This window comes from Anabrus simplex, chromosome 3 (genome assembly GCF_040414725.1).
Source record: "Anabrus simplex isolate iqAnaSimp1 chromosome 3, ASM4041472v1, whole genome shotgun sequence".
NCBI classification, from domain to species: Eukaryota; Metazoa; Arthropoda; class Insecta; order Orthoptera; family Tettigoniidae; genus Anabrus; species Anabrus simplex.
Window position 1 is genome coordinate 142,156,912 of NC_090267.1, and position 27,480 is coordinate 142,184,391.

The following is a 27,480-nucleotide window of genomic DNA, read 5'->3' on the forward strand; positions in this document are numbered from 1 at the left end:
CAATATTAGTGTCGTATTTCTTCAGTGTGTTGGCGATCTGGTGGATGGCTGGGTTATTGTATGTAAACGTAGCGAAACTAGTTTTTTTAGGTTTATCCGGAATGAGATTCGTGGATAGTTTGTATTTAACTTTACTGATTAACTGGTTAATCATTTCAACCTTGAACCCATTAAGCTTGGCCAAGTTCCTTATGTAGTTTAATTCTATTTTTAAGTTGTTAGGGGATAGTGGGATTTTTAAGGCTCTGTGTATTAAATTATAGAATGACGCTTGTTTTTGAGATTTAGGATGTAAAGAGGAATTATTTATGGTTATAGGAGACTGTGTGGGTTTTCTGTAGATTTGAAAATCGAAAGTATTATTGGCGCGCGTGATCGTTATATCTAAAAAATTTAAGGACTGTTTAACTTCGTCTTCTTTAGTGAATTTTACATTAGGATCAATTTTGTTTAAAATCTCTAAAACTTCGTCGCTGTTAGTAACATTTTTGTCAATAACTACAAAAGTGTCGTCAACAAATCTCAGCCATAAACATATACCTTTTATATGTTCTTTAATTTTCGTGTATTCTATTGAGTCCATGTAAATATCGGCCAAGATGCCGGACAAAGGGTCACCCATGGCTAAGCCAGTCTGTTGATAAATCTTGCCATTAAAGGAAAAAAAGTTGTTATTCAAAACAAAATTCAGGATCTTCATAAATTCATCAATTTCCAGCTTACTCAGGCTGCTATGTTTTGAAATATTGTCATAGATAATTTTGACTGTTTCTTTAGTAGGTATATTTGGGTACATGTTTATGACATCATAGGAACACATTATATGGTTAGGTTGTAAGTCAAATTTACTTAAAATATCGCAAAATTTGACTGAATTCTTTAAAGGAAGTTTATTATTAAACTTGTAATGTTGTTTGAGAAAACCGTGGATATATTTGGAAACTTTATAGGTAGGGCTATTACGGCAGTTAATAATCGGACGTACGGGAATGTTGTTTTTATGGATTTTAGGTAGGGCTCTGGCTATTGGAATGCTGGGGTTCATGTTGATCAGTCTCTGTTGTTCCTGTTCATTGAGAAGGAATGTGGAGTTCTTAATTAGAGATTTTAAATTACGTTGTATTCTTACGATAGGATCTTTGCTAACTACTGTATAAATATTATCCTTAAAAAATTCTTCAGTTTTATTTATGTAATGGTCCTTATCCATTAACACCATAGACCCTCCCTTGTCAGCTATTGTGACTATGATGTTGTTGTCTTCTATTTTCGTTCTCAAATTACTTAGTAAAGATTTTTGATCAGAGTCGGATTTAGCATTAAGTTCTTTAGCTAGTGTAGGTAATTTCTTTTTTATGTCAAATCTAATGTCATTTTGAACTTCAAAGGGGAGTTTAGAGATATTAGCTTCTACCTCAGCCACTGTGGTAATAATATCTAAGTCCTTTTTTTCACTAGGCCAGTTATACTTTGGACCTTTATTCAGGAGTTCCATTTCTGTTCCAGAAAACTGCACGTTGGTTAAATTAACAATTGTGGGTGTGTGAACATTTGAAGTAGTTGTTCTCTGTTTATCTGTATTCTGTACAATGGATAGTGTTTGAGATTCTTTTAAATGTGATAATTTCTTGTCTAAAGTGGCCTGCTTCTTGTCGAGTAAAACCATCAATTTGTAGTCTACGTGAAATTGGAAAGAATTCCATTCTAATGGGGTTAATGTCTGAGCTACCGTTAAATGAATTTTATATAGTTGTAAGTTCAATTGGGATTTCTTCTTGTATAGTGACTTAATTTCATTCCTTAACCATATTACATTTACTTTATCTTGGACTTTGTTCATACTTGGGACGGTTAAGTTCTTTCTTTGTGTAGGTTTCAAAAATTTTGGGATCAATTTTAGTTTTAAACATTGCTTTAAAAATGTTATATCTTTAGACAACTTGGATATTTTAAGATTGATAAACCTATTTAGTTTGGAATTTGCCTGGTTGGCTACCATGTTACAAGTGACTATTCTCATTTTGGTTCCGTATTGAAGTTGACGTATGTCTCAAGTATTATTACAATATTATAAGTCCACCTGTTCAATACAATACAATATGATCCACTATTTCATATGGTCAAATGTTTTTTATACATAATACATAAAAGTCCAAGGTACATGTTTCACCCTCCTTAGGGGCATCATCAGCCTATATCAATCTTAAAAAATAATAATAATACATATACTTATAAATTATAGGTTAAAATGTTGAATAAAGGTCCAAAGTATAACTGGCCTAGTGAAAAAAAGGACTTAGATATTATTACCACAGTGGCTGAGGTAGAAGCTAATATCTCTAAACTCCCCTTTGAAGTTCAAAATGACATTAGATTTGACATAAAAAAGAAATTACCTACACTAGCTAAAGAACTTAATGCTAAATCCGACTCTGATCAAAAATCTTTACTAAGTAATTTGAGAACGAAAATAGAAGACAACAACATCATAGTCACAATAGCTGACAAGGGAGGGTCTATGGTGTTAATGGATAAGGACCATTACATAAATAAAACTGAAGAATTTTTTAAGGATAATATTTATACAGTAGTTAGCAAAGATCCTATCGTAAGAATACAACGTAATTTAAAATCTCTAATTAAGAACTCCACATTCCTTCTCAATGAACAGGAACAACAGAGACTGATCAACATGAACCCCAGCATTCCAATAGCCAGAGCCCTACCTAAAATCCATAAAAACAACATTCCCGTACGTCCGATTATTAACTGCCGTAATAGCCCTACCTATAAAGTTTCCAAATATATCCACGGTTTTCTCAAACAACATTACAAGTTTAATAATAAACTTCCTTTAAAGAATTCAGTCAAATTTTGCGATATTTTAAGTAAATTTGACTTACAACCTAACCATATAATGTGTTCCTATGATGTCATAAACATGTACCCAAATATACCTACTAAAGAAACAGTCAAAATTATCTATGACAATATTTCAAAACATAGCAGCCTGAGTAAGCTGGAAATTGATGAATTTATGAAGATCCTGAATTTTGTTTTGAATAACAACTTTTTTTCCTTTAATGGCAAGATTTATCAACAGACTGGCTTAGCCATGGGTGACCCTTTGTCCGGCATCTTGGCCGATATTTACATGGACTCAATAGAATACACGAAAATTAAAGAACATATAAAAGGTATATGTTTATGGCTGAGATTTGTTGACGACACTTTTGTAGTTATTGACAAAAATGTTACTAACAGCGACGAAGTTTTAGAGATTTTAAACAAAATTGATCCTAATGTAAAATTCACTAAAGAAGACGAAGTTAAACAGTCCTTAAATTTTTTAGATATAACGATCACACGCGCCAATAATACTTTCGATTTTCAAATCTACAGAAAACCCACACAGTCTCCTATAACCATAAATAATTCCTCTTTACATCCTAAATCTCAAAAACAAGCGTCATTCTATAATTTAATACACAGAGCCTTAAAAATCCCACTATCCCCTAACAACTTAAAAATAGAATTAAACTACATAAGGAACTTGGCCAAGCTTAATGGGTTCAAGGTTGAAATGATTAACCAGTTAATCAGTAAAGTTAAATACAAACTATCCACGAATCTCATTCCGGATAAACCTAAAAAAACTAGTTTCGCTACGTTTACATACAATAACCCAGCCATCCACCAGATCGCCAACACACTGAAGAAATACGACACTAATATTGCTTTCAGAACAGTCAATACAAATCAAAGTATATTTTTCAATCATAATAAAGTCAATTATAAAAACAGCCGTTTTTCGAGATCTGGTATTTACAGACTCACTTGTGCTCAGTGTGGATTTAGTTATGTTGGACAGACTGGGCGCAGCTTTCATACGAGATATATGGAGCATTATAATGCCTTAAAGCACAACAAATATTCAGCGATGAGCTCACACATGAGTGAAACAGGACATCAGTTCACATCAATTGATAAAGATCTCACTATTCTAAAATGCATAGGCAAAGGAAAACTTATGAATGAATTAGAAAATCTTTACATCTTTTTAGACCAAGCCTATAACAAAGACCATAATCTTAACGACATCACGGAAACAAAAAATCCTTTATATGAGCTAACTCCAAAGTTATTAGGCATGGTGAATTCAAAACATAATACAATCCCGCCAACTTTTAGAACTTCTTGTTCTAAAGCTTCCACCACCTCGTCAAATGATAGGCCCGCCCATCTTGCTCCTAACAGCCCGCCAATAACAACACATGCGCGCAAGGATCCACCCACCAGTACCCCCCCTCCATGCCCTTCACTGCCTCAGCCACACCGTTATAATACTAGAAGTCGAAAACCCAGTCAAGCTAGCGTTGCTGCAACAACCTGACGTACTTAATACGCTCCGTACGAGTAAGTACCGCATTAGCCATCTTTGACGTACGGGAAGTCCCTTGTACAGTACGGTATTATTAACATACTTTCTTCTACATTTTGTTTCAGAAAATCCTGAACTTTTCTTCCAACACATGTTTCAACGGAATTATATATCAACTTGACTATCTTTTAGATCCATTCGACTACCATATTTCCGAACTCCGCTAGCTTTGACATACGTTTTATCACAAGCATCGCCTCTACAGAAGTTCCATTTTCTTCTTGACTTTCAGATATCCCAATCATTACATTTTAAACTTGTTTATTACATTCACACTTCCGTTTTAAATAACTGAATGTGATTTTACCACCTTGGATTCAACTTGGGAATTGAAGAAACATCCCCCTTTGATGATTGTTTTTATACTCAAGGCTTTCACAGTCTTAATGATATTATAAAAATATGGATCCATTTTAGTTTTAGACTTTCAAAATCTCATGTTTAATCACGTTTTAATCTTCAAACTGTTAATTTCACTCTCTTTTAACATACTTTGGTGCATTATCGTTGTTTTAGATGTTACCGTATTGTATAATGTTTTACGAAACCATTTTTCAACATTTTAACCTATAATTTATAAGTATATGTATTATTATTATTTTTTAAGATTGATATAGGCTGATGATGCCCCTAAGGAGGGTGAAACATGTACCTTGGACTTTTATGTATTATGTATAAAAAACATTTGACCATATGAAATAGTGGATCATATTGTATTGTATTGAACAGGTGGACTTATAATATTGTAATAATACTTGAGACATAAGTGGTATGTTCCGAGATGTCAGCGGAAAGATGGCGTGGAATGACATTAGTAGACGAATAAGTTTGAATGGCGTTTATAAAAGTAGGAAAGATCACAATATGAAGATAAAGTTGGAATTCAAGAGGACAAACTGGGGCAAATATTAATTTATAGGAAGGGGAGTTAGGGATTGGAATAACTTACCAAGGGAGATGTTCAATAAATTTCCAATTTCTTTGAAATCATTTAGGAAAAGGCTAGGAAAGCAACAGATAGGGTATCTGCCACCTGGGCGACTGGCCTAAATGCAGATCAGTATTGATTTATTGATTTAAATATGACAAGCAGATTAGTGCAGATGTAAGATGCAGTAGTTACATAGAAATGAAAAGGTTAGCACAGGATATGTGGCATGGAGGGATGCATCAAACCAGTCTATGGACTGATGACTCAAACAACAACATTCCTTAGCTTGGTAACAAAATCCTTGAAGATGAACTATTTGCTCCTTCTGAAATGTATCATAACCTCATTTTCAAGGTCATTCATCTTTTCTAGATTAATATTCTCACCTTGCTGAAGTTCAGGTGGAACAGTGCTGCAGAGACATGCACAAATATCTTCCCTAAATATGTTCTTTTGAACGTATGCTTTTTCCCAGGGTGATATAACTTTGTCCTAATTACACATAATAGCAATCCTTCATCAACATAGATCGTGGCTAATGTTCACTTTCTTGGTGTTGACCATTTGACCTTTCACAGCATGAATGTGCTTTAAATCAGTCCAGAATGGTTTATGTTGAGCTTCCTGTATTTTCTTTTTATAACTTCTGGAAGGTATGGAATAATGCTGCAGGTGAGATGGGTAGATTGAATCATGAATGAAGAGATACTGAATCAAATTGGTGAAAGGAGAACGATTTGGTGAAATTTTACCAGAAGAAGAGGTAGAATGAAGGGACACATTTTATCCTGTCAAACTAGGAGCGTGTGAGTATCACACACACGGTGGTCTTGTCTATTGGATGTACGTGAGTGTCATGCCGAGTGCATCACTTGTTCCAAAACAATCTAGCTCTTCCATCTCTTGACATTTCTGTGTACTACACAACACTTGAAACCTTTCGACGCGATGACGCGGTTCTTTACCCTCGTGTGGATTTTTTTTCCCGGCTAAGAACTGTAACTTTGTGATGAAATAAGTGTAGGTTCCATGTGGCCAATTCTGAACAAATTGTAGAATATTTATATGAACCGGGTGGTAGCGGTAGTGAATTTGCCAGTGGTGAAAGTGATGAACTTTTACCAGAAAGTAGCATTTTTACCCTCATAATTTTCGCACCCACTATTTTGATGAGTAATTATTAGGATTTTTATTTTGCCCACATAAATTTCTTTGTCTCAAACCATAGGCTACTCCTCATCTTAGCCCATGCGCTGAAGGCAATTAAGTTACCCTCTGACGCCACTGCCAGCTGTAGTCTAGACCTAGTTTGAGCGAAACTGCATTCCACTCTCCATGCCAAGAGTTTTTTCTTGGCCTACGCTTTGCGATAAGTAGTTCTGTTTTTAGGGTACAATAAGCTTGTGAAAGGCTTGCTTGCTGTAATTTCTGTGTAGTAGTGTGTTGAGAAACAGTTTTCGTGAGTAGGTAACACACAGTAAAGTGTGCTAAGTGCTGGTGTTAGAGTTCATGAGTTAGCATGGGGAAGCATAACAACTATACAGCTTAATATAAACTAAAAGTAATAAAATATGCCGAGGAGAATAGAAACAGTGCTGTGGAGCGAAAATTTTCCATCTCGGAGGCACAAGTTCGCTGCTGGCGAAAGCAGGAGTAGTCTCTACATAATGTTAAGAAAGGTACGCAGTCCTTTCAGAGGTTCAAAGCCTGGAAAATATCTTGAGATACGTACTTAATGTATTTTGAGGAATTGGTAGCGCCCTACCCTAGGCACTCCAGTATATAATGCACAACTTCACGAAGAAATATATATGAATTGTACCGTAAAATCCTTTTAGAAGAGGGATGTGTTCATTACCAATGCCAGGAAGCCACCAACCCGCCCAAAAATGTATGTTTACTTTTATAACAGAACGAATGTTTTCACGCGCCATCGACCATTAGCCGGCCAGCTACGAGCACGGCCATTGACCGACATGACGTCATTCCCATAATTCGTAACTCGCTGGTTCCGTTACCAACCCGCACGGAATAAAAGCGCAGCAAGAAACACACCAAGAAAAATATGTAATTTAGTAGCTCTAACCTATCTTTCCAAATCCAGGCCAAGCTCTGTCATGAGAACAGTGGCCCCCCTTCAGGGGCCACACTCCCTTCGAGAGGCTCTTAACTATCGCCGCGGCGCATACTGCCCGCACGGCAGGAAAAAAAAAAAGTAATATAGTAGCTGTAACCTATCATTGCAAATCCATGCCAAGCTCTGTCATGAGAACAGTGGCCCCCGATGGGCCACACTCCCTTCGAGAGGCTCTTAACTATCGCCGCGGTGCATACTGCCCGCACGGCAAGAAAAAATGTAATTTAGTCCTTGTAGCATAAAACAAATTTCAGTAATTTAGTAGCTGTAATCTATCATTGCAAATCCAGGCCAAGCTCTGTCATGAGAACAGTGGCCCCCTTTGGGGGCCACACTCCCTTCGAGAGGCTCTTAGCTATCGCTGTGGCGCATACTGCCCACACGGCAAGAAAAAAAGTAATTAAGTGGTTGTAACCTAAAACAAATTTTGCAACAGTCCGCTGGACATTTCCTTAACAGTTGGCAACAATTCGGAAATCTCTGGCAGATCATAAAGGACGCTTCTATCGGCAATCCCGTGAACTAAAAATAAAAGAGCATCACCGGCCGCGGAGCTTCCGTGTACAGCAAGCGGAGTGAGTGGAGTGCCTACACTAGGGCTATGCCAAGGAATTAAGAAATAATGGAATTGTGATATCATATGTTAATGCTTCAGTTTCATGCATGTGAAATTGCGGCACAGAGAAATACACCCAGAGCAGATTTCAAAGCAAGCGATGGCTGGCTACACAGATGGATGAGGCAAAATAATATTGTACTACGAAGAGGAACAACTATGTCAAAAACTGCCTAGTGATCACACAGAAAAAGTTGGCCATGCACAGTTGTGAGCTTGTATCCAGGAGATAGTGGGCTCGAGCCCCACTGTCAGCAGCTCTGAAGATGCTTTACCTTGGTTTCCCATTTTTATACCAGGCAAATGCTAAGGCTATATCTTAATTAAGGCCACGGCCACTTCCTTCCCACTCCTAGCCCTTTCCTATCCCATCGTCGCCAAAGAAACCTATCTGTGTCTGTGCGACATAAAACAAATTGTGTATAAAAAACTGAATTATAGAATTTCATCGTCACTTAGACTGCAGGACCGTAATTTGTATTTGTCACAAATTGGCAATGCAGACCAAGCGCCAGTGTTATTTGAAATGCCAAAGAATACAACATTACAAGAGAAAGGAACTTCTAGTATGTTAATAAATACATCAGACACGAAAAAAATAACGATGCACTATCATGCTTGCAGTTACCACGGATGGAAGAAAACTTCCACCGTATGTTATCTTCAAGAGAAAGACAATGCCAAAATGGCATTTTCCACGTGGGATATATGTATGCGTGCAAGAAAAGGGCTGGCTGGCTGGCTGGCTGGAGAGTGATTTAATGAAAGACTGGGTAAAAACTGTCTGGAAAAGCTGCCCTGGTGCTCTACTTCACGTACCATCCATGTTAGTAGTTGTCAGCTTTAAAGGGCATCTCAGGCAAGAAGTCAAGGACTATTCTCGAAGGTAGAACAGGCATGGTGGTAATTCCGTATGGACTGACATCTGTTCTACAACTTCTAGATGTGCCAATAACAAACCTTTTAAGGATCATATCTGGTGTTTTTATATGGAATGGATGGCAGCGGCAAACACACATTCACTCCAGGTAGCAAGATTCAGCGTCCTTCTTTAGAATTAATCTCCCAGTGGATAATAGGAAGCTGGAATTTCATTCCACGTGAAATGGTTATGAAGAGCTTTGGAAAAGCAGGAATATCCAACTCTTTTGGATGGTCTCAAAGATGACTACTTACCGAACGACAGAGAATAGCACTCCTCTGAATGTGACGACTCCTCATCGGCCGAGAGTAATAACGATATGTCGAAGTGTGCTGGTAAGTGTGATCAGCTCCATGGCTAAATGGTTAGCGTGCTGGCCTTTGGTCAGAGGGGTCCCGGGTTCGATTCCCGGCTGGGTCGGGAATTTTAACCATCCATGGTTAATTTCGCTGGCATGAGGGCTGAGTGTATGTGTCGTCTTCATCACCATTTCATCCTCATCACGACGCGCAGGTCGCCTACGGCCGTCAAATCATAAGACCTGCACCTGGCAAGCCGAACATGTCCTCGGACACTCCCAGCACTAAAAGCCATACGCCATTTCATTTCATTTATTTTATTAATGGAATATGACTTGCATTTTCTTAGTACATTATTAGCATTAACGTTATGAACTATCATATAACCTACTTTATCATTACAGATTTGTAGGCCGTTCCGTACCAGCGTACAAAATTGTGAAGTAAACCACTTATTTTTTCACCTCATTACCTACTTGAAGCAAGTGCTAAAATGCTGTAGACCTGCCGGTAAACTAAAGTCATATATATATTTGAGAACTTGCTTGTTGGCATTTCCTTTGTATACGGTATAATATTGCATTGGTGGAAAATGGATGGCCGACCGTAAATATATACAAACGGCATGTGATGTGATAAAAATGATTTTATTATATGTCAAAACTGTAAATAAATGTTCAGTGTTCAAACAAAACGGTATTTTCACATCTATCTTGGTGATTTCATTGATTTTATTTGAAATTTCAGTGTAACTTCATCCCTGTGAGAAAAAGTCAGCGTTATTGACGCAGCTTGATTTTAGGACAAAGAATTTGGTCTAAAATGGGCAAAAGTTATGCTGGTAACTGCAGTAGCTGTGTAAATAACAACAATAGTGATGATAAAAACGAAAGTGTCTTGCCATTGAAGCGTCCATGTACGCAAGAAGACTTGAAATGGGATAAAATGGATGATTCATTCACCTCACAAAAACTGCATTTACTGGAAAATGTGGAGTTCTTAAACCAGATACAGTGTGTTTCAAAATCATATTAACATTTTTTCGATAATGAGATATTGCTTACAATTGGGGACGAGACAAATCGGTATGCCTATGACTTCTTGAATTCAAAGAAAGATGATCTGATACCATAGAGAGTTCATAACTGGAAACACATGGATTGTGATGAATTGTATGTTTATTTTGGATTACGGATGCTCATGGGAGTTATTCACAAGCCTTCCATAAATCATATTTTAGTAAAAATCCTATTCTTGACACTCCTATATTCTACGGGTTAAAGGCAGATCAAATGAGGCGCCTAGTTCCGAAAGTCGACATCTGCATTTTTTTCAGTTTTTTGGGGAAAAACGAAAAAACTGTTCATTGTAACACAAAAATTCAAAAAACGAAAACGAAAAAACTGTTCATTGTAACATAAAAATTCAATATATTTTATCTGATATTTGTTACAAACTGTTATATAGACATAAAAATAGGGCCAGAGGTAAATTCAGCTATTTGTTTAGGAGATATTTTGCATTAAAAGTTGCAGATGTCGACTTTTGGAAGTACAGCAATGGAAAGTCGTATTTTGGAACGAACTTTTTGCATGTGTCGAGTTTTGGAACAAAACACTGGATTTTGCTAAATAAGGATTTTGATTTTCATTTCCACCTTCACTGCCGTTGAGGTCTTCCCCCGTATCCCTGGGCATGGGTTCTGTGTTATACCCCACAGGACTGGGTCCCTGACTGAACTCAGCCATCCTATCATTCCGGCCTACTGAAGTGTAGGGTGCCCACCCCCGCGACGTGGACGCGCCAGACAGGAATTACTCAAGTGGAGGAATAGGGAAGGTGACTCTATCTCCCTTGAGCCGAGTTAATGGGATATAAATATGGGATATGAATGCTCAAGTAGGAACTGAGAGAGATGGATATGAAAATATTCTAGGAACACATGGATGGGGTCCACGAAACCCAGAAGGAACTAGACTACTTGACCTCTGCCTGAGGAACAACCTTATAATAGGGAACTCATGGTATCAAAAACAAAAAAGCCATAAGGTCACAAGATATGGATGGGATGGAAAAAGTAATCTCTTATAGATTACTTTTTGATCGAGAAGCAACTACAAAATAGACTGTTAGATGTAAAAGTGATTCCTAGAGTCTCCTTGGAAAGTGATCATAGACTCCTCATTGGATACTTAAAGTTTTACAAATTAAAAGAAGTAAGAACCCCACAGGTAAAGAAACTCAACCTGGAAGCTGAAGGAAAACATCAACACAGTGATACCAAAGACAGTTGAAAGAACAGTTGAGGAGGAATGGAAGGATCTGAAAGAAAATCTAGTAATGATAACTGAGAAGGTTTGTGGACGAACCAATGGCACAAGAAGACGGAAGGAAACTCCATGGTGGAATGACAGAACAAGAACTTTACAATGGCGAAAAGTGAGAGTATCCTCCTATTCAATACATCATACTCTCATTTTTCGCCATTGTAAAGTGAAAACCGTCAATACGGAATGATTCTAATATCTTGTAAAAGAACAAGAACTGCTGTCCTGAACAAGAACAACATGTTCAGAAAATATTTCAAGAACCGGAGTGATCATAATAAGGAACTAAACAGGGTTGCTAAAAAACAAGCAAACAAAGTTGTTATAAAAGAACGAGAGAAGTGGTTGAACAAGTGGAGTGATGAATTGAAAGAGGATGGTAATACGAAAATGTTATATGGGATGATGAAAAATAGAAAAAGAGATAAAGAACACTCCAAATACCTAAGAGATGATAATGAAAATCTGATCACTGAAGGTGAGAAGATCAAAGAGACTTGGAGGACTTACTTTGATGAATTACTAGATTGAATTGCATGCAGCCTACACAAAAAGACAGTACCGGTACTACCTCCTGCAAGTCTGCCTCTGACAACAGGTTAGAATTAACATGGAATGATGTAGAATATGCCTGGAAATACATCAAAACTGGAAAATCAGCAGGGGCTGATGAAATTAATGGAGAAATGACCAAGGCAATGGGCATTTCTGGAAAACATTGGATCTACAGACTCTTTTGTAAGATCTGGAAAGAAGGGATTGGAAAACAGGAATCATAATTCCAATCTTCAAGAAAGGAGACAGAAAGAAATGTTCCAACTATAGAGGCATCACTTTAACATCTCAAGTTGGTAAACTTTATGAAAGAATTATAGAGCGTAAAATCAGACCCCTTATTGAAGAGAACCTCTTCGAAGAACAGTATGGATTCAGGATGGGGAGATCAACAACTGATTTAATCTTTACAGTCCGTCAGTTAATGGAAAAATACTATGAACACAACCGAGATTTGTGGTTAGCCTTTCTGGATATCAAGAAAGCATTTGATGCAGTGAATAGAGAGAAGGTGTGGGAAGCACTGAAGAAAATTGGAATACAGGATGACATGATACACCGGATCAAGAATTTGTATGAAGATACCCGAAGTAAAGTCAAAACACCTGTAGGAATGACTGAAACCTTTGATATAAAATCTGGGTTAAGACAGTGTGATGTTCTGTCTCCTCTTCTGAACGAGATTCAGAGAAAAGTTCACCAAACCAGTGGAGGTAAGAAAATGAAAGTTATATTGTTCGCGGATGATATATGCTTGTGGGGAGACTCTAAAGAAGATCTTCAAGGACAAATAAACTCCTGGGCAGAATCTGCTAAAGAATATGGACTCATCTTCAGTCAAGAGAAAAGTGAGGTTATGGTCATGAAGAGATACGGGCAACCAATGGGACACATTGAAATGGAGGGGAAACTGCTACAGATGAACCATCAATTCAAATATCTTGGAAGTGTTATCTCTGATACTGGTTCTATAGATAAGGAAATTTCCCACAGAATTCAGGCAGGTAGCAACTTTTACAAAATAGACATAACATGGAACAAGAAAATACCAACAAAATGTAAGAGAGTCATATATGAAACTTATTACGTACCAATCCTGACCTATGGTTGCGAAACATGGACCATGAGAAACAAAGATGTTAGTAGAATCCAGGCAGCAGAAATGAAATTTGTCCGTTGTATGATCGGCAAAACACGGAGGGACAGAGTCTGTAATGAGGAAATCCGCAAGCAGGCTCAAGTTGTAAGACTGCAGGACAAAATAACAGTGCAGCGACTGAGATGATGTGGACATATGCGACGCTTGGGTGATAACAGATTACCAAAAAAAAAAAAAAATGTACGATCTAAAACTTGAAGACAAAAGACCAAGAGGGCGACCAAGACTCAGGTACAAGGACATGGTGAAGATTGACATTCAACAGAGAGGACATACTTAGGAAAGCATTGAAGAAGGAGTAAAGTTCAGGGACCGCAACTGGTGGAGAAGCCTCGTTTGCCGACCCATCGCTTAAGATGAAACGACGTGGGATATGTATGTATGTAAGGATTATTTGAGCCACATAATGTTGTTATGCACTTGTAATATAATAAACACACGAAATTTACAGTGAACACAATTTCTAGCAAATTACATGAAAAATAGTATGCTGTAACATAATAAAATACAATCAGCAGTTCGTCACATGGATTAGATTCTTAAGTCATTATCCACTTCCCTGGGTTCACAAATGAGGTCATCTGTCACGTCACCTTCCACCACGTTTTCTTGATCCATGCACTCCTTGTAATATTGAAGTTCTGCATTGTTTTTCCACCCTTCCCCGTTGTGAAGTGTCAGCAATTTGTTCACGTCATTCATCTTTTCTTCTTTGACGGCTACACCAAGAGGCAACTGAATTTTATCGAAAGTTACTGTCTTTCCCTTTTTAGTTATCCCTTTGAAGTCAGTTAAGTCACTCTTATAATTTTGCTCTCCACGAAGAAGAGTAGAGGATTTTCCTCTTGTAAATACAAATCTCTTGCAAGATTGAATTTTAAAATGCCATGACCCTGGTGCTTTAAAGAATGATTGCACGCTGCTTTTCCAGTCATACACCGGACAATCAACACCTAACGTTTTCACCATGCCAAACTGCATGAAGATATTAGTGTAGGTCTCTGGTTGTACAATAGTGTCCCTCACTCTAATCTCCTTTTCAGTTCTCCCAAAGATTCTGTCTGGCTGTATGAAGGAGTGGCCTACAACGGAAAATACCATTTCCACTTCGTTAACTTGTGCGGGAGAATTGTTAAAAAGTCAATAGGAAACCATTCCAATCATGATACTATTTTTATTTTGACCCCCGCAGCCATCAAAAACCAGATAAACTTTTGTGATATTTGTAAGATCAAGATGATTAAGTCTGTCGTAAACACAGGAAGCTATTTCGTTAGATCCTTTCGGACGACTTGATTCCAGCCACTGGTATATGAAAGTGTTGTGTATAGTTTGACGCTCATGCGATGTTCCTACACAGATTGTAAAATTGTTCATATACAATTGTCTGGAATAATATGTGGCTTGGTCTGGTAATTTTGGTAAAGGTAAATTTTTTTGGCAGTCAAAACAGTATCAGTTCATTATTTTTTTGATTACGTAGAACATCATAAAATGCTTGTGTCCTTAATTTATGTACTCTTAACTCTGTTATGATATTATTCTTTTCATGAGGAATGTTACAGTTACTAACCTTAGCTTTCAGCAACAAGCATTTTCAGCAAGCATCACTGGCTGGAGTGCCAAATCCAATATTATATGTCCGACAGAAATAATGTCTAAAGTAAGCTGCCTTAACTCGTAGCTCAGCTGATACTGACTGGTTATAACTTCTCCACAATTTACTAATGTTCAGCTCACTTGACAAGTACTGGCGACCTTTCACTTGTCCTCTACAATAGTGTAATTCACTAACAACAGTTAATTTCTCAATGAACATTTTCATTGCTAGCCTTTTATTTTCACTGTGTTTACTACGAGTATCTCCTCCTCGTTTGTCTATAGGTGGAAGACCAGTTTCAAAGTTACACTTACAAGCCAGGCCTACCCTGTCTTTTGATATCTGCAAGATTCCTAGAAAAGTCGCCCTGCAGACAGGTACAACAGGTTGCTTACCGGGTTGTTTTGTTGCCCTCTTCACAAAATACTTTATTGAAATGTTCTTATTCTTATTAGTGCCATTACTCACAGTTCTCCTTGGAAGTGCCGCTGTATACTTGATTATAAATGCGTCCCGGATAAGCTTCTTCGGCAAGCTGTAGATATGTTATAAAAATGTTTGATGTCCCTTGTTGTCAGTGTCTGGCACTGAAATGCTCTCTTCTTGTGACTGCATACTGGTGCTTTTGGGAGCTGTGAAGCAGCGAATCTGAAAAGGGGACATCTCTCTAGATTCTCCTCCACGAACACATTTTAATGTAACAATTATGTACGAATTATTGCTAAACAAGTAAGAAGATGCTCACCTTTCCCTTTTTTTCGTGTTCTTAGTCCAGTTTTCGGGGTCACGGGAACATTTCCTCCCTCGACCAGGTACAGCAGGTGATACTCTTAATGAATTTTCCATTGTCTTCGAGAGCAGCACTGAATAAATCAGAGGTCAACAGGCGACTCAACTATCGAGATAACGAACACTGCATAAAAGCAGCGCATTGTCACATTAGAACAAGCTTGGCGGAACACTTAGAATGAAGTTAATTAACGTGAACATTGTTAATTTCTACAATCGTCAAAAGTGCGCGGGAATACACTGTCTATAAATAAAGCATCATAAATGTTGAGTTTTGGAACACATTTTTGAAGTTACATGAACTTCCTTATAAAAAATGTTGGATTTTGGAATGAATTGCAAATGTTGGATTATGGAAATAACTTGACGAAGCAGATGTCGAGTTTTGGACATAAAGTCAAATATCAATACTGAATTTCAACCGCATAGATCTAGTTCTGGAACATCTTATGCAATTCATTTGATGCATCTCTCGAAGAAGGATAAGAACTCGGCAAAATCTATTTTTCGTAAAAAAAAAGTGTCAGATGTCGACTTTTGGAACTAGGCGCCTCAAATATAAATGGCAGTTTGAATGTACCGCTGCTGTTAGTAATGATTCTGAGGTGGGGCTTTGCCAGGATGTTCGTTGAGGTCCCAAGTCCAGAATGGGGAAGGAGGAGGGTTATCTGGCTTGGCAACCAGCTGTAAAAACAGCTAACGCCGAGTGTCGAGCGGTGGTAAATAACTCAACCCCCCATAGGGGCCAACGGCTTTGGGCGGATGAGCCTCTTTGGGTGTGGTGATGGTCTCGTCAGTGTAGGAAATGACACTGGAATCCATAATCTGTGTCTTTGGCCCAACGGTAAAACAGACAGAAGAACCTCCTTTTTGTGGTTCTCATCGGTCATGCAGGCGGATGAGGTCATGCCAGACGGACTGGCTGTGAAGGCGCAACTCGATGGTATTTTGAGTCTGCGGCAATCTGTTGCAGTCGTGGTACTAGAACCTGCATGTCGCATTTCATTTGTGCCGCAGGGTGTAGGTCCGAGATCATAGTGTGTGGGTCACTTCCTTGCAAGCTGCGATCGACCTTAACAAAATCCCGCTTGTGGCACTTTTCCCTGCTGGCACCTCCTTCAACTCAAGTCCAACGTTGATGGGATAAGGATGGCAGAGGCAGGTTTTCGGGTGAATCTGGAAGCCTCTAGTTCGGATCTGAACATTGGCAGCAGATGTGTGATGGTTCTCTTTCTGAGACCCCGTGATTACTCAGGAATTGTTCTGCATCTGTGTTTGGGCAGGCCTATTTAGGATCACCGCTGCCCAACCTGAATGGGTAAGGCCCTAGAAAATGTGGGCTAAACATCGGTAGTCACACTCTCAGCCGGCTGGGAGGCCGCATCCAGCGGGTCACCCCTCATGCAGTCAAAAAACGAAGATTACCAAACCTTTGATTGTAGGAACCTGGAATGTTCGAATCCTGCTTGATTTGAAGGACAATAACAGACCTGAGAGAAGAACAGCGCTTGTCACCCATGAGCTTGGATGAATGAACATTGATATTGCTGCCTTAAGTGAAACTAGACTGTCCAGCGAAGGTAAACTTACAGAGTTCAGCTCAGGCTACACAATCTTCTGGAAAGAAAAAGACGAGGGAGAACACCACATTGGTGAATGATTATCACCTTAACTCCAACCGCAGTCAGTGAAAGAATTATGACTCTCTGAATCCCACTCTCTGGTGCCAAATCTGACACTCATCTCTGCATATGCTCCCACCTTGGATGCAGGTGTAGAAGCTAAAGACCAATTCTGAGCACTGCCATCACCAAAGTACCACTCGCTCCTGGACCACGGCCTACAAGCCCGGAAAACTCTGACATGATTTGTAACGCTTTCCGTGAAAGCCTCAATTGCTATCTGGACAGGTTCTTCATGGTAAATCAGTATCAACTATGGGGCAATGTGATGGGAAAACATGGACTTGGCAACTGTAATGCCAATGGTCTACTGCTCCTGGTTTATGTGCTGAACATGAACTCTTCATTACTAATACTCAGTTCTGCCTGCCTAATCACTACAAGACCACTTGGATGCACCCTCGCTCAAAGCACTCGTACATCCTTGATTATATCTTCACCAGGCAATGTGACAGAAAAGATGTCCATGTTACAAAGACTGCAAGAAACATCGATGACTGCTGGACAAATCATAAGCTCCTTTTTTGCTGGTTGAGAATCTCAATCTGTCGCAAACCAAAAAGATCCATCCACAACCTGCCCAGAAAGAAATTCAATACTTCTAAACTTCATATTGAATCCTATGCTACAGATTACAGAAATGCAATCTCAAACTGGCTAGTCATCCAGTCAGCAGTGATACTACAAATCAAGAATGGGCCACGCTTCAGAAGGTCATCACTGAGTCAGCTGAGAAACAATTGGTTTTGTGAGGAAAAAGACAGGACTGGTTTGATGAAAATAATGAAATTAAATGTCTGATCAATGCCAAACGGGAAGTCCACGTATCCTATCTTCAAGATCCGTCTTCCATTGTGAAGAAATCACATTTCTTGGAACTTCAGGGAAAATGTCAGGCACAAATTAGGGAAATTAAGAATAACTGGTGGCAACAAAAAGCTGAAAAACTGCAAAGACTATCTGATGCCCGTGACCTGCAGAACTTCTATGTTGACATAAAGGAGATATATGGTCCAATTCGATCTTCATCGGGGTCATTGAAGACTCGTGAAAACTCCGTCATTTTAACTGATAATAGAGTTTTAGAGCATTGGAAAGAACATTTCTCTTCCCTTCTAAATCGTGTCTCCAGTGTTGCTGAGGACTTTCTTTGTAATGTCCCTCAGCAGCTCCATAAACCATGGATGGCAGTTCCACCTACATACAGAGACTTTACCAAAGCACTCTATCAAATAAAACCAAGATAGGCTCGTGGTCCTGATAACATCCTTCTGGAACATAAAAAATGGAGGTATACCATTGAAGACTAGACTTTTCGCACTCATCCTCTTGATTTGGGAAACTCGAGAAGTATCTGACGACTTGAATAATGCTACCATCATTACTATCTTCAAGAAAGGTGATCGTAGTGTATGTGGGAACTACCGTGGTATATCGCTTTTGTCAATTGCAGGAAAATTTCTTGTAAGAATTCTATTAAACCGGCTTCATGCTATCTCAGAGGATTTTGCTTGAGTCTCAGTGTGGTTTCCGAACCTCCAGAGGCACAACAGATATGACCTTTTGTGCTAAACAACTCCAAGAAAAATGCAGAGAACAGCAGCAGCCTCTGTATTTAGTTTTCTATGATCTGGAAAAAGCCGATGATTCAGTACCAAGATCTGCTATGTGGAAAATATTGGCATTTTGGATGTCCTGAACATTATGTGGAATTGGTTCCAGCTCTTTATGATGGCATGTCTGAGAGCTTCGCTGCTATCGAAGTCAGTCGGAACCCTTGACAATACCAATATAATACCAATATAAATGGTCCGTCCATGGACATTATAAATTTTCCAGCTAACTCATTCCTGGTTGCCAGCGTTTCGCCCCCGTGTGCTAGGCTGGGCTCATCAGTTGGTACCTAGCACACCTACCAAGACGCTGGACAGTGCATACCGTGGAGGCCACTGCGTAGGCTAATTGTAGCCACCGGCAGTGCCAATGCACTATGAGAGACATTGTCTCATTATCAAAAATTGTTGCCTGCTTGGCCATCAGATGATGTAGATGTTGATTCCCATAGGGAATCAGAAATAATTGTTCTGAATGAGTAAATTTATAATACCAATATAAATGGTCCGTTATTGGACATTATAAATTTTCCAGCTAACTCATTCCTGGTTGCCAGAGTTTCGCCCCCGTGTGCTAGGCTGGGCTCATCAGTTGGTACCTAGCACACCTGCGTATTATAAATTTACTCATTCGGAACAATTATTTCTGATTCCCTATGGGAATCAACATCTACATCACCCTTGACAATGCCGAACGCAGTCTTCGGTGAAACGTCGGGACATTCACTCGCTCCTGGACCACAGCCTACAAGCCCGGAAAACTCTGACATGATTTGTAACGCCGGCCGTGAAAGCCTCAATTGCTATCTGGACAGGTTCTTCATGGTAAATCAGTATCAGATTCGTTCCCAATCACTCATGGATTGAAACAGGGCTTGTGTGCTTTCTCCTGCACACTTTGCACTGTACATGGTTGCCATGCTGCATGAATCATCTGCAAACAACTTAGGCATGGAGATTAAATTTCGTTTTGATGGAGGCCTTTTCAATCTGGCAAGACTTCGCTCACAAAGACGTACTCTGATTACCCGGGTGACGGAACTGCACTATGCCGATGACACTGCATTTCTTGCTCTAACACCTGCAGAACTACAACAGTCAGTCAACTGCTTTAAAACTGCATGTGATCGCTTTGGTCTACCCATTAATGCGAGAAAAACGAACGTACTTGCACAACCTGCCCCAGGATTAACACTTCCCGAGTTCAGTATTTCCATCTTAATACACAACACTTCAACAGGTTAATCACTTTTCATATCTTGGAAGCATCTTGTCTAAACAGTGTACCTGTGAAGAAGACGTTGATAAAAGAATTAGGACTGCTCATGCAGCATTCGGATGGTTAATGCACAGCGTCTTCATGAATAACGACCTAAAACTGCATACCAAACTCATGGTGTACAAAGCTGATGTTGTTTCCACGCCACTGTATGGCTGTGAAACTTGGACACTCTATCGCCATGATATCAAGAAACTTGTGAGCTTCCACCAACAGAAAATTAGATTAGTCTTGAATATTAAGTGGGAGGACAATGTGACTATCACGGCAGTTCTCGACAAAGTGCACCTAAATAGCATTGAGGCAACAATCATCGCTCATCAACTGAGATGGTTAGGCCATGTTCACCGTATGGGTGACACCAGGCTTCTCCGCCAAATTCGTTACGGTGAACTTTGCTCCGGCAGTAGACCTCGTGGAGCCCCTCTTAAGCGTTTTAAGGACCAGCTGAAACACATCATGAAGGCAACTGGTATAGATATACAGACATGGGAAGAATGTGCTGTGGACCGCTCAATGTGGCGGAACACTACATCCACCGCTGTCAACTTGTTTGAAAGAGAACGCCGCAGGCATCAAGAGGCCAAGCGACTAGCAAGAAAATTCCGTCAAATACAACCCCATCCTCCTCCATCCATTAGGATCTAGAAATTTCACTCCCAGTTTCCCACATACCCACTCCATAGTATCATTTAAATCCCCAATCACCCTCCAGTCAGTATCCCTCCTACACAGTATTCCACTGATAACAATCTCCGCTTCCTTAAACTTCGCCTGTGCTGCATTTACCAGATCTCACACATCCCCAACTTTGTTGGTACTTCTACCAGCTTGCCTTACGTTGTTGGTACCAACGTGAAACACTACCCCCTTCTCCTTCCCCTCCTCCTTCTCTTCTACTTTTCTCAACATCTGCCTCAACCTAATTCCTAGATAACACTCTACCGTGGTTCCCTTTCCTCCACACACTTTTCCCACATATCTAATGATGGAATCCCCAATGACCAGAGCCTTAACCCTACCCATCTCATTTGATCCCGTCTCCTCTTGGCCAGCCCTATCTTTCCTGATAGCTGCAGAAGCTAATTCCTCCTCCCTGTTCTTCCTTCCATGACCCTGTTCCATCTGTCTTTTCCTATCATGTTCTCCACATTTCCCTTTCCTTTTCCCTTCCTCCTACTTCCACCCATCTCAGCACAGTTCCCTGTTCCTCATCTTCCCTCTGTTGCTCTACCTGGAGTGGCTCGTACCATTTTCTCACAGACACCTGTCCTGAATTTTGATCCTGAATAGAACCCTTAGCTTGCAGACTCCTTCCCCTTAGAACATTAGACCACCTGTCTTCTACAATTGCCCCCTTTCCTTCCCATTCCTCTTCTACACCTACTGTAGCCTGTACGTTGTTTGAGAGAGGCCTATCTTCCTTCCTGTCTTCTGTGAGAATCCTAATTATCTTCCTCAAACTCTCCAACTCCTCCCCCATACCCGTCAGTGCCTTGCCACACCCACAGTTCCTACTCTTGCAGTCCTTAGCCGTTCCTTAGGAAAAAATGAAAAGGAAAGGAAAAATAAAATAACTTGTTTTGTGCAGGAAATAAATGAAGGGAAAGAAATATTGTCAAGGATAGTACTCAAAGATTGCACGACAATAAGATAATTGATATACTACTACATTACAATACTACTTAGTCTTATTCTATTTTTATCATACAACACGCTAACAGATAAAAACTGCTGTTAATTACTGAATACCGAAAGGGATACACAAGAACTACACAATTCTATACTGCAGTTAAGTCTATCCTAATTACAACAGAATTTTAGTAAGAGAGTTTCTACAGATACCTCTACTATACTGCACAAATACTTTACAATAATAAAATAAGCATGCTAATTTCTAATAAGATATTACACAAATACCACTGTACAGTACACTACAATAATTTTAAACAAAATTCAGACATCCTAATTACAATACTGGTACCGTATGTCACGGCTAAGCACAAACAGAAATTTGACACCATCTTTTCTTTGGTAAGCATTGATACTGCCATTACCACTATAATTACGGCTACATACAAAAAATGCTTAGAAGGAGCCATCTGTGAAAAGGTATTCTGCATTAGCACCAAACTTGAATTGAAAAAATCAAAAGAAATCTCGAAGTTCTTTGTGCAGGGCGAGATATAGGTGCACTAATCCATTTAAATCAGTTTTCTGAGCATATTTATGCATAAAACATGTAAAAACCCTATATTTTCTTAAAGTAGAAGCATTAAGCTTTCATCAGGAAACAAAAATCAAAAAGGGAAAATTCCGTCCAAATACGACATTCTAAATGTAGCCTATATGAACAACTTATAGTTAAGTTTTATTTGAATATGAACATTCGACAGTAGGTAATAAGATAAGAATAAGTTATGTCAGCTGATTTTTAATCATACTTATTTTAAAATCAGTTGATTTAAATCATGGATTTTTATTAAGAAATCAACCAATTTAAAAAATCGCACCTTGATTTGAAGGTATCAAATAAATCAGCTTCGTGGTGTGAAATTTACTGATATGTTAAACCAGTACTGTGTGTAAATTACGGCACCTCGGAATCTCTGAAAAGCGTAACAGTATTTAGTGGGGTGTAAAGCTGTTGTTGTTACTATTATTATTATTATTATTATTATTATTATTATTATTATTATTATTATTAAGAATTAAATTAAAATTGCGAACTAGGGTCTGGAATGATACTAATAATAATAATAATAATGATAATAATAATGATAATCGTCAGAATGTGTAGTTTGGACATAAAATTGCCAACAAACTTGGCAGGATTTTGTGGTGCTTTAATTTCCAGATTTGATTCTCACAGCCTGCACATTCTTGCGTGAAGCTAATTGAAAAGCAATACACTTAACCAATATTAATTAATGAAGCAAATATTGCAAGACTTTCAAACAGTGAACAAAGCATGTGCAAATTGTCTGAGCTGAAAAAAAAAAACACTGACGTCTAAGAGAGATCTTGGCGGTCTGTTGGGGATTAGGATCCTCCGTTTTGAAGCCAACTACAGTCTGGGTAAGCGAGGGCCCAGGAGATCAAACCTATTCAGTTTTCTTTGCTGCCGGCTGAGGATCGAATGCCCATCCCCAACTACTTTACTTAAAAAACCTAACTTGACAAGCTTCTGACACACACTGTTGCACTTTGTACACACCCACTAAAGGACCCTTATTTTCTGCTTCCTTTCAAAAATATTCATGAACATTAGATTGATGCGTTCACGGCCCATAATTGTAGTCATGATAATAATAATTGAAATTATTGTAATCCCACTTCAATGCGGATCATGAAATTTCTAAATATCAAGTTATGATAATAAGCTTTTGGACTTTTGCTGTGTCAAGGAAACAATTTCTTGCTCCGTCTCTTCCAAAGGAAAGCTCATCTGTTCTTGAGGAATACTTCTCTAATTATTCTCTGTGAAATGTAAAGAAATTCACCCTGTTTTCTTGACATGGCAAAAGCCCTAAGGCTTCTTATCATGTCTATCTATATTCATGAATATTGCTGATTATATTTCTACCTTTGCTCCCTACCTCCTTCCTGTTTGCCATTGTAAGATATTTAGTGCACTTACAACATAGAACAATGCAAATAGAAATGAACATTGTCACATGCCACAGACGCTCTTCAAAGAATGCAATAAAAGATGTGGCAATAATTACTCACACGGATACAGAACTATGGCAGTCCTAAAATAAACTCGTGAGCCAAGCTCTTTGTAATAACCGCACGCACACTTGCAAGTCTCTACCTGTAATTGGAAAACTCTCTCAATCACAGTTGAGTAAAAGTCGATAGGCCTATGGATCATAAACTGAACTGCAAGACTTACCTAATCAGCAACACAGCAGTTTGTACAGGGAAGCGAACGCGGTAAAGTTATCAGGCGACTTTAGTAGTTCTCGGCGTCACCACGAGGCAATCTTTTGTCTGATTGGGCAGTGGCACGTTACCCGCACCCCACTTTTTCCGTGAAACGAATGTAGGCCATCCACCATCGGGGTAGGAAAAGCTGTAGTTTATATGACAGCCCCAAAGGGCTTTATTACTGTAGATAATCAAGATACAAAAATTATATGCTAATATTTTTCTGTCCACAAATTTTTTAGAGAAAGGGAGAGAGAATTGCAGTATTCTTGAGAGCTTAAAACCTATAAAATGAATGTACTTTCAAAATGCGAAGTTACATACCCAGTTCTGTATATTTTACAAAGATGTTTTTTGTAGATCAGTGACTTTGTATTCATATTATAATTTCTCTGTTTACGGTAGGCATGGAGCCTTGCTGATGTTTCGAGTCATTTTCTTATTGACAGGAGGAAGGTTTAGATTGAGTTGTACTGTATTTAATAATTAATGCTGTTTAGTTTTAATCTTGAGTACTTTATTTGTTTGCATAATAGGGCTATTTGATACCATGAGTTATGTTTAATTTTTTATATTTTTTATATATTTATGTAGTGTTGAGAAGACAATGGAGAAGATTGATGATGCTTGCAAATTCACTTCTCGTCTCCTGGAACATGGAAATACAGCAGAAATTCTTTCGTTGAAACGAGTGGTGGGGGCACAACTACTCTATCTAATAAATAATACTCCAAAACCAGAAGTGAATACAAATATTGAGTTCATGACGGATATTGACAAGTTTGAGGCTGCTGTAAAGGTAAGTCAATATCAAGTTTCTCTTATTCATAATTAAGGTAAAGTAATTAGGGATTAAAAATTCAGTGAATTGTTGTCGTAGAAAAACTATTTTTGAAACTCTCTTCCCATCTTTTTATTCCTGACCTATCCAGTTCATAAATATTAAAGTGAGATTTCTTCTCTTCTGTATTGTTGCTGGGAATGTACAAAGTGTAAACTGATATTGAGAGAGAGAGAAAACCACTGGAGTGATTTCAACCAAACTCTGTACACTTATGACTTATCGTGTTGTCAGGAGACAAACTGTGTGGAGGTAATATACGCCTGGCGGGGGTGTGTGTGTGTGTGAGAGAGAGAGGGGGCGAGGTACAAAAATATTAAAATAGTGTTGAATCCATAGTTTTCTGTTCACTGAGATGAATAGCGACATTCCGGATGTCATGTAAGTCGAAGTTCATCCCCAATCCGCATGGGGGTGCAAAAGGGTGAAGAAAGAAAATACAGTGATACCTCATTATTGCGTTCCTCATTAACACGTTTTCCCGCATAGCACGTCATAAATTCGAAGTCCCACTTCTCATCGTATCAAGTATCGTATATAAAAGTACCACACTTACCGCGTCACGAATTTTCGCTTTTACCACTTAGTACGGTCATATTTTTCCTCACCCTGGAAATGTTATTTGTCATCCCTTGTGAAAGGAATTTGGATTCCAACTGGGTTAAGAAAGAGCCCTCGCCACAGTTGCATATTAACCCTTGAATTCCCGAACTTCACATGATAAGTTGCAACATCAGGGAGCAGGCCGTTAGCCTCGAGAATGTTCAATTTTGCTTGCCGGTTAGCAGCAAGATTGCTGAATAACGCAGTGAGCCTGTTTGTGCTTATATTTTGCATTCCATTCAGAAATTAGAAATGTACAGTGAAGGGTAGCAAATATTTGTCGCCTGATAGCCTACATCTGAATTAGGAACTTACTCGTATGAAGTTGACTTGTGTGGCAGACATGTCTTATGACAACCTAGTGAGGGATTCGGGAAAAGTCGTGAAATTCCTTACTAATGAAGACAAGATTAAATTCTACCAGAAAATAAACTGACAAGCGCGAAGAGGTAGCGTGAACGTTGAAACTCGCACCTTCAAGTTTAGACTCGATCATTCTGAGTTGCTCTGATCAAAGTTTTGTTGATTCAAAATGGCGGCCAAACTCGCAGTTGCTGAGGCCAAGTGTAACCTCCAATTCATTGTCTAAGAGTGTGACCAGAAAATAATGTTTAATAATCCACTGGTCCAAAATAAAAGTCTACTACAATTTGTTTTGGAAAGAGTGTGATCTAAAATAATACTTTGATATTTTTATGATCGCCTGTGCAAATGTTTTTATATTTCTTGTCTGGTGTTTTTTTACACCTTTCAGTGCACTGTTATTTTATAATCTCCAGCAGAAAAGGTTTTCATATTTATTCTCATGTTTTTCACACCTTTTAATATTCTCCACTCATTTTTAGTAACCTTAGATATAGTTTTCACTGTACCTGCAGATACACGACGTAAAATGCCATCATATCGGGAAAAATCGTATCTAGTGTTTCCATATCCCTGTTGGATAGTTTTTCTTTATTGTGTATTCAGTAGTACGTTTCCTCTCTTATGTTCCTTTTCCTTGTCCGCTGAATAAACTTCTTAACGAGGTTTTACTGTATCTAAAGTGAACAAAATTATGGATATATATGTGTATGTTCCAGCATATCTTTTAGCTAAACTTGTTACAAATATGACTTAATATCTGGATAAAATACTGAGGGAGCAAAACACCCCATAGAACCTCTACAGGAGGGGATGAAGTATAAAAATATCTAAAAAGACCTATATTAGTGTTGAATCCATAGTTTTGGGGGTTGCTTAGGTGAATAATGACATTCCGGATGTCATTTAAGTTCAAGGTCAGTCCCTATTGGCAGAAGGATGAGAAGAGATGAAAAAGAAAATGTCCATAATGACTGAATACAGATGTGTGTGCGTTTGTTCCAGCATAGCCCTGATATAAAATTGGTACACATGTGCCTTACTATCTGGTAACATTTCTGTCATGGTAAGACATCCCTAGCACCCCAAGGGGAGGGGGTGAAATGTAAAAATAATCGAAAATGACCAATTTTATTGTCGAATCCATAGTTTTCAGGGTCGCTGAGATGAATAGTGACACACCGGATGCCGTTTTAAGTCCATGTTCATCCCCCATCGGCATGGGGGGGGGGGGGGTGACGAGATGAAAAAAAGGTGCAAAATGACCGAGATAATGTATACATCTGTTTATGTTGCAGAACAGCTCTCAGCCAAACTTGCTCCATATATTATTTAATATGTGGAAAAAATACTTGGGATGTAAGACGCACCCCCAGGGGACAAGGTGACA

General features: G+C 38.8%; 1 protein-coding gene across 2 annotated transcripts in view; it reads left to right on the forward strand.

The window, feature by feature from the left end:
* mei-P26 (meiotic P26) overlaps positions 1-27,480 on the forward strand; it is a 451,952-nt gene that overhangs the window by 115,307 nt on the left and 309,165 nt on the right. For both annotated transcript variants that reach the window (XM_067142736.2, XM_067142737.2), the window contains exon 7: positions 24,878-25,082. In XM_067142736.2, coding sequence (XP_066998837.2) covers positions 24,878-25,082 — 205 coding nt within the window. The remainder of the gene's footprint in view (positions 1-24,877; positions 25,083-27,480) is intronic.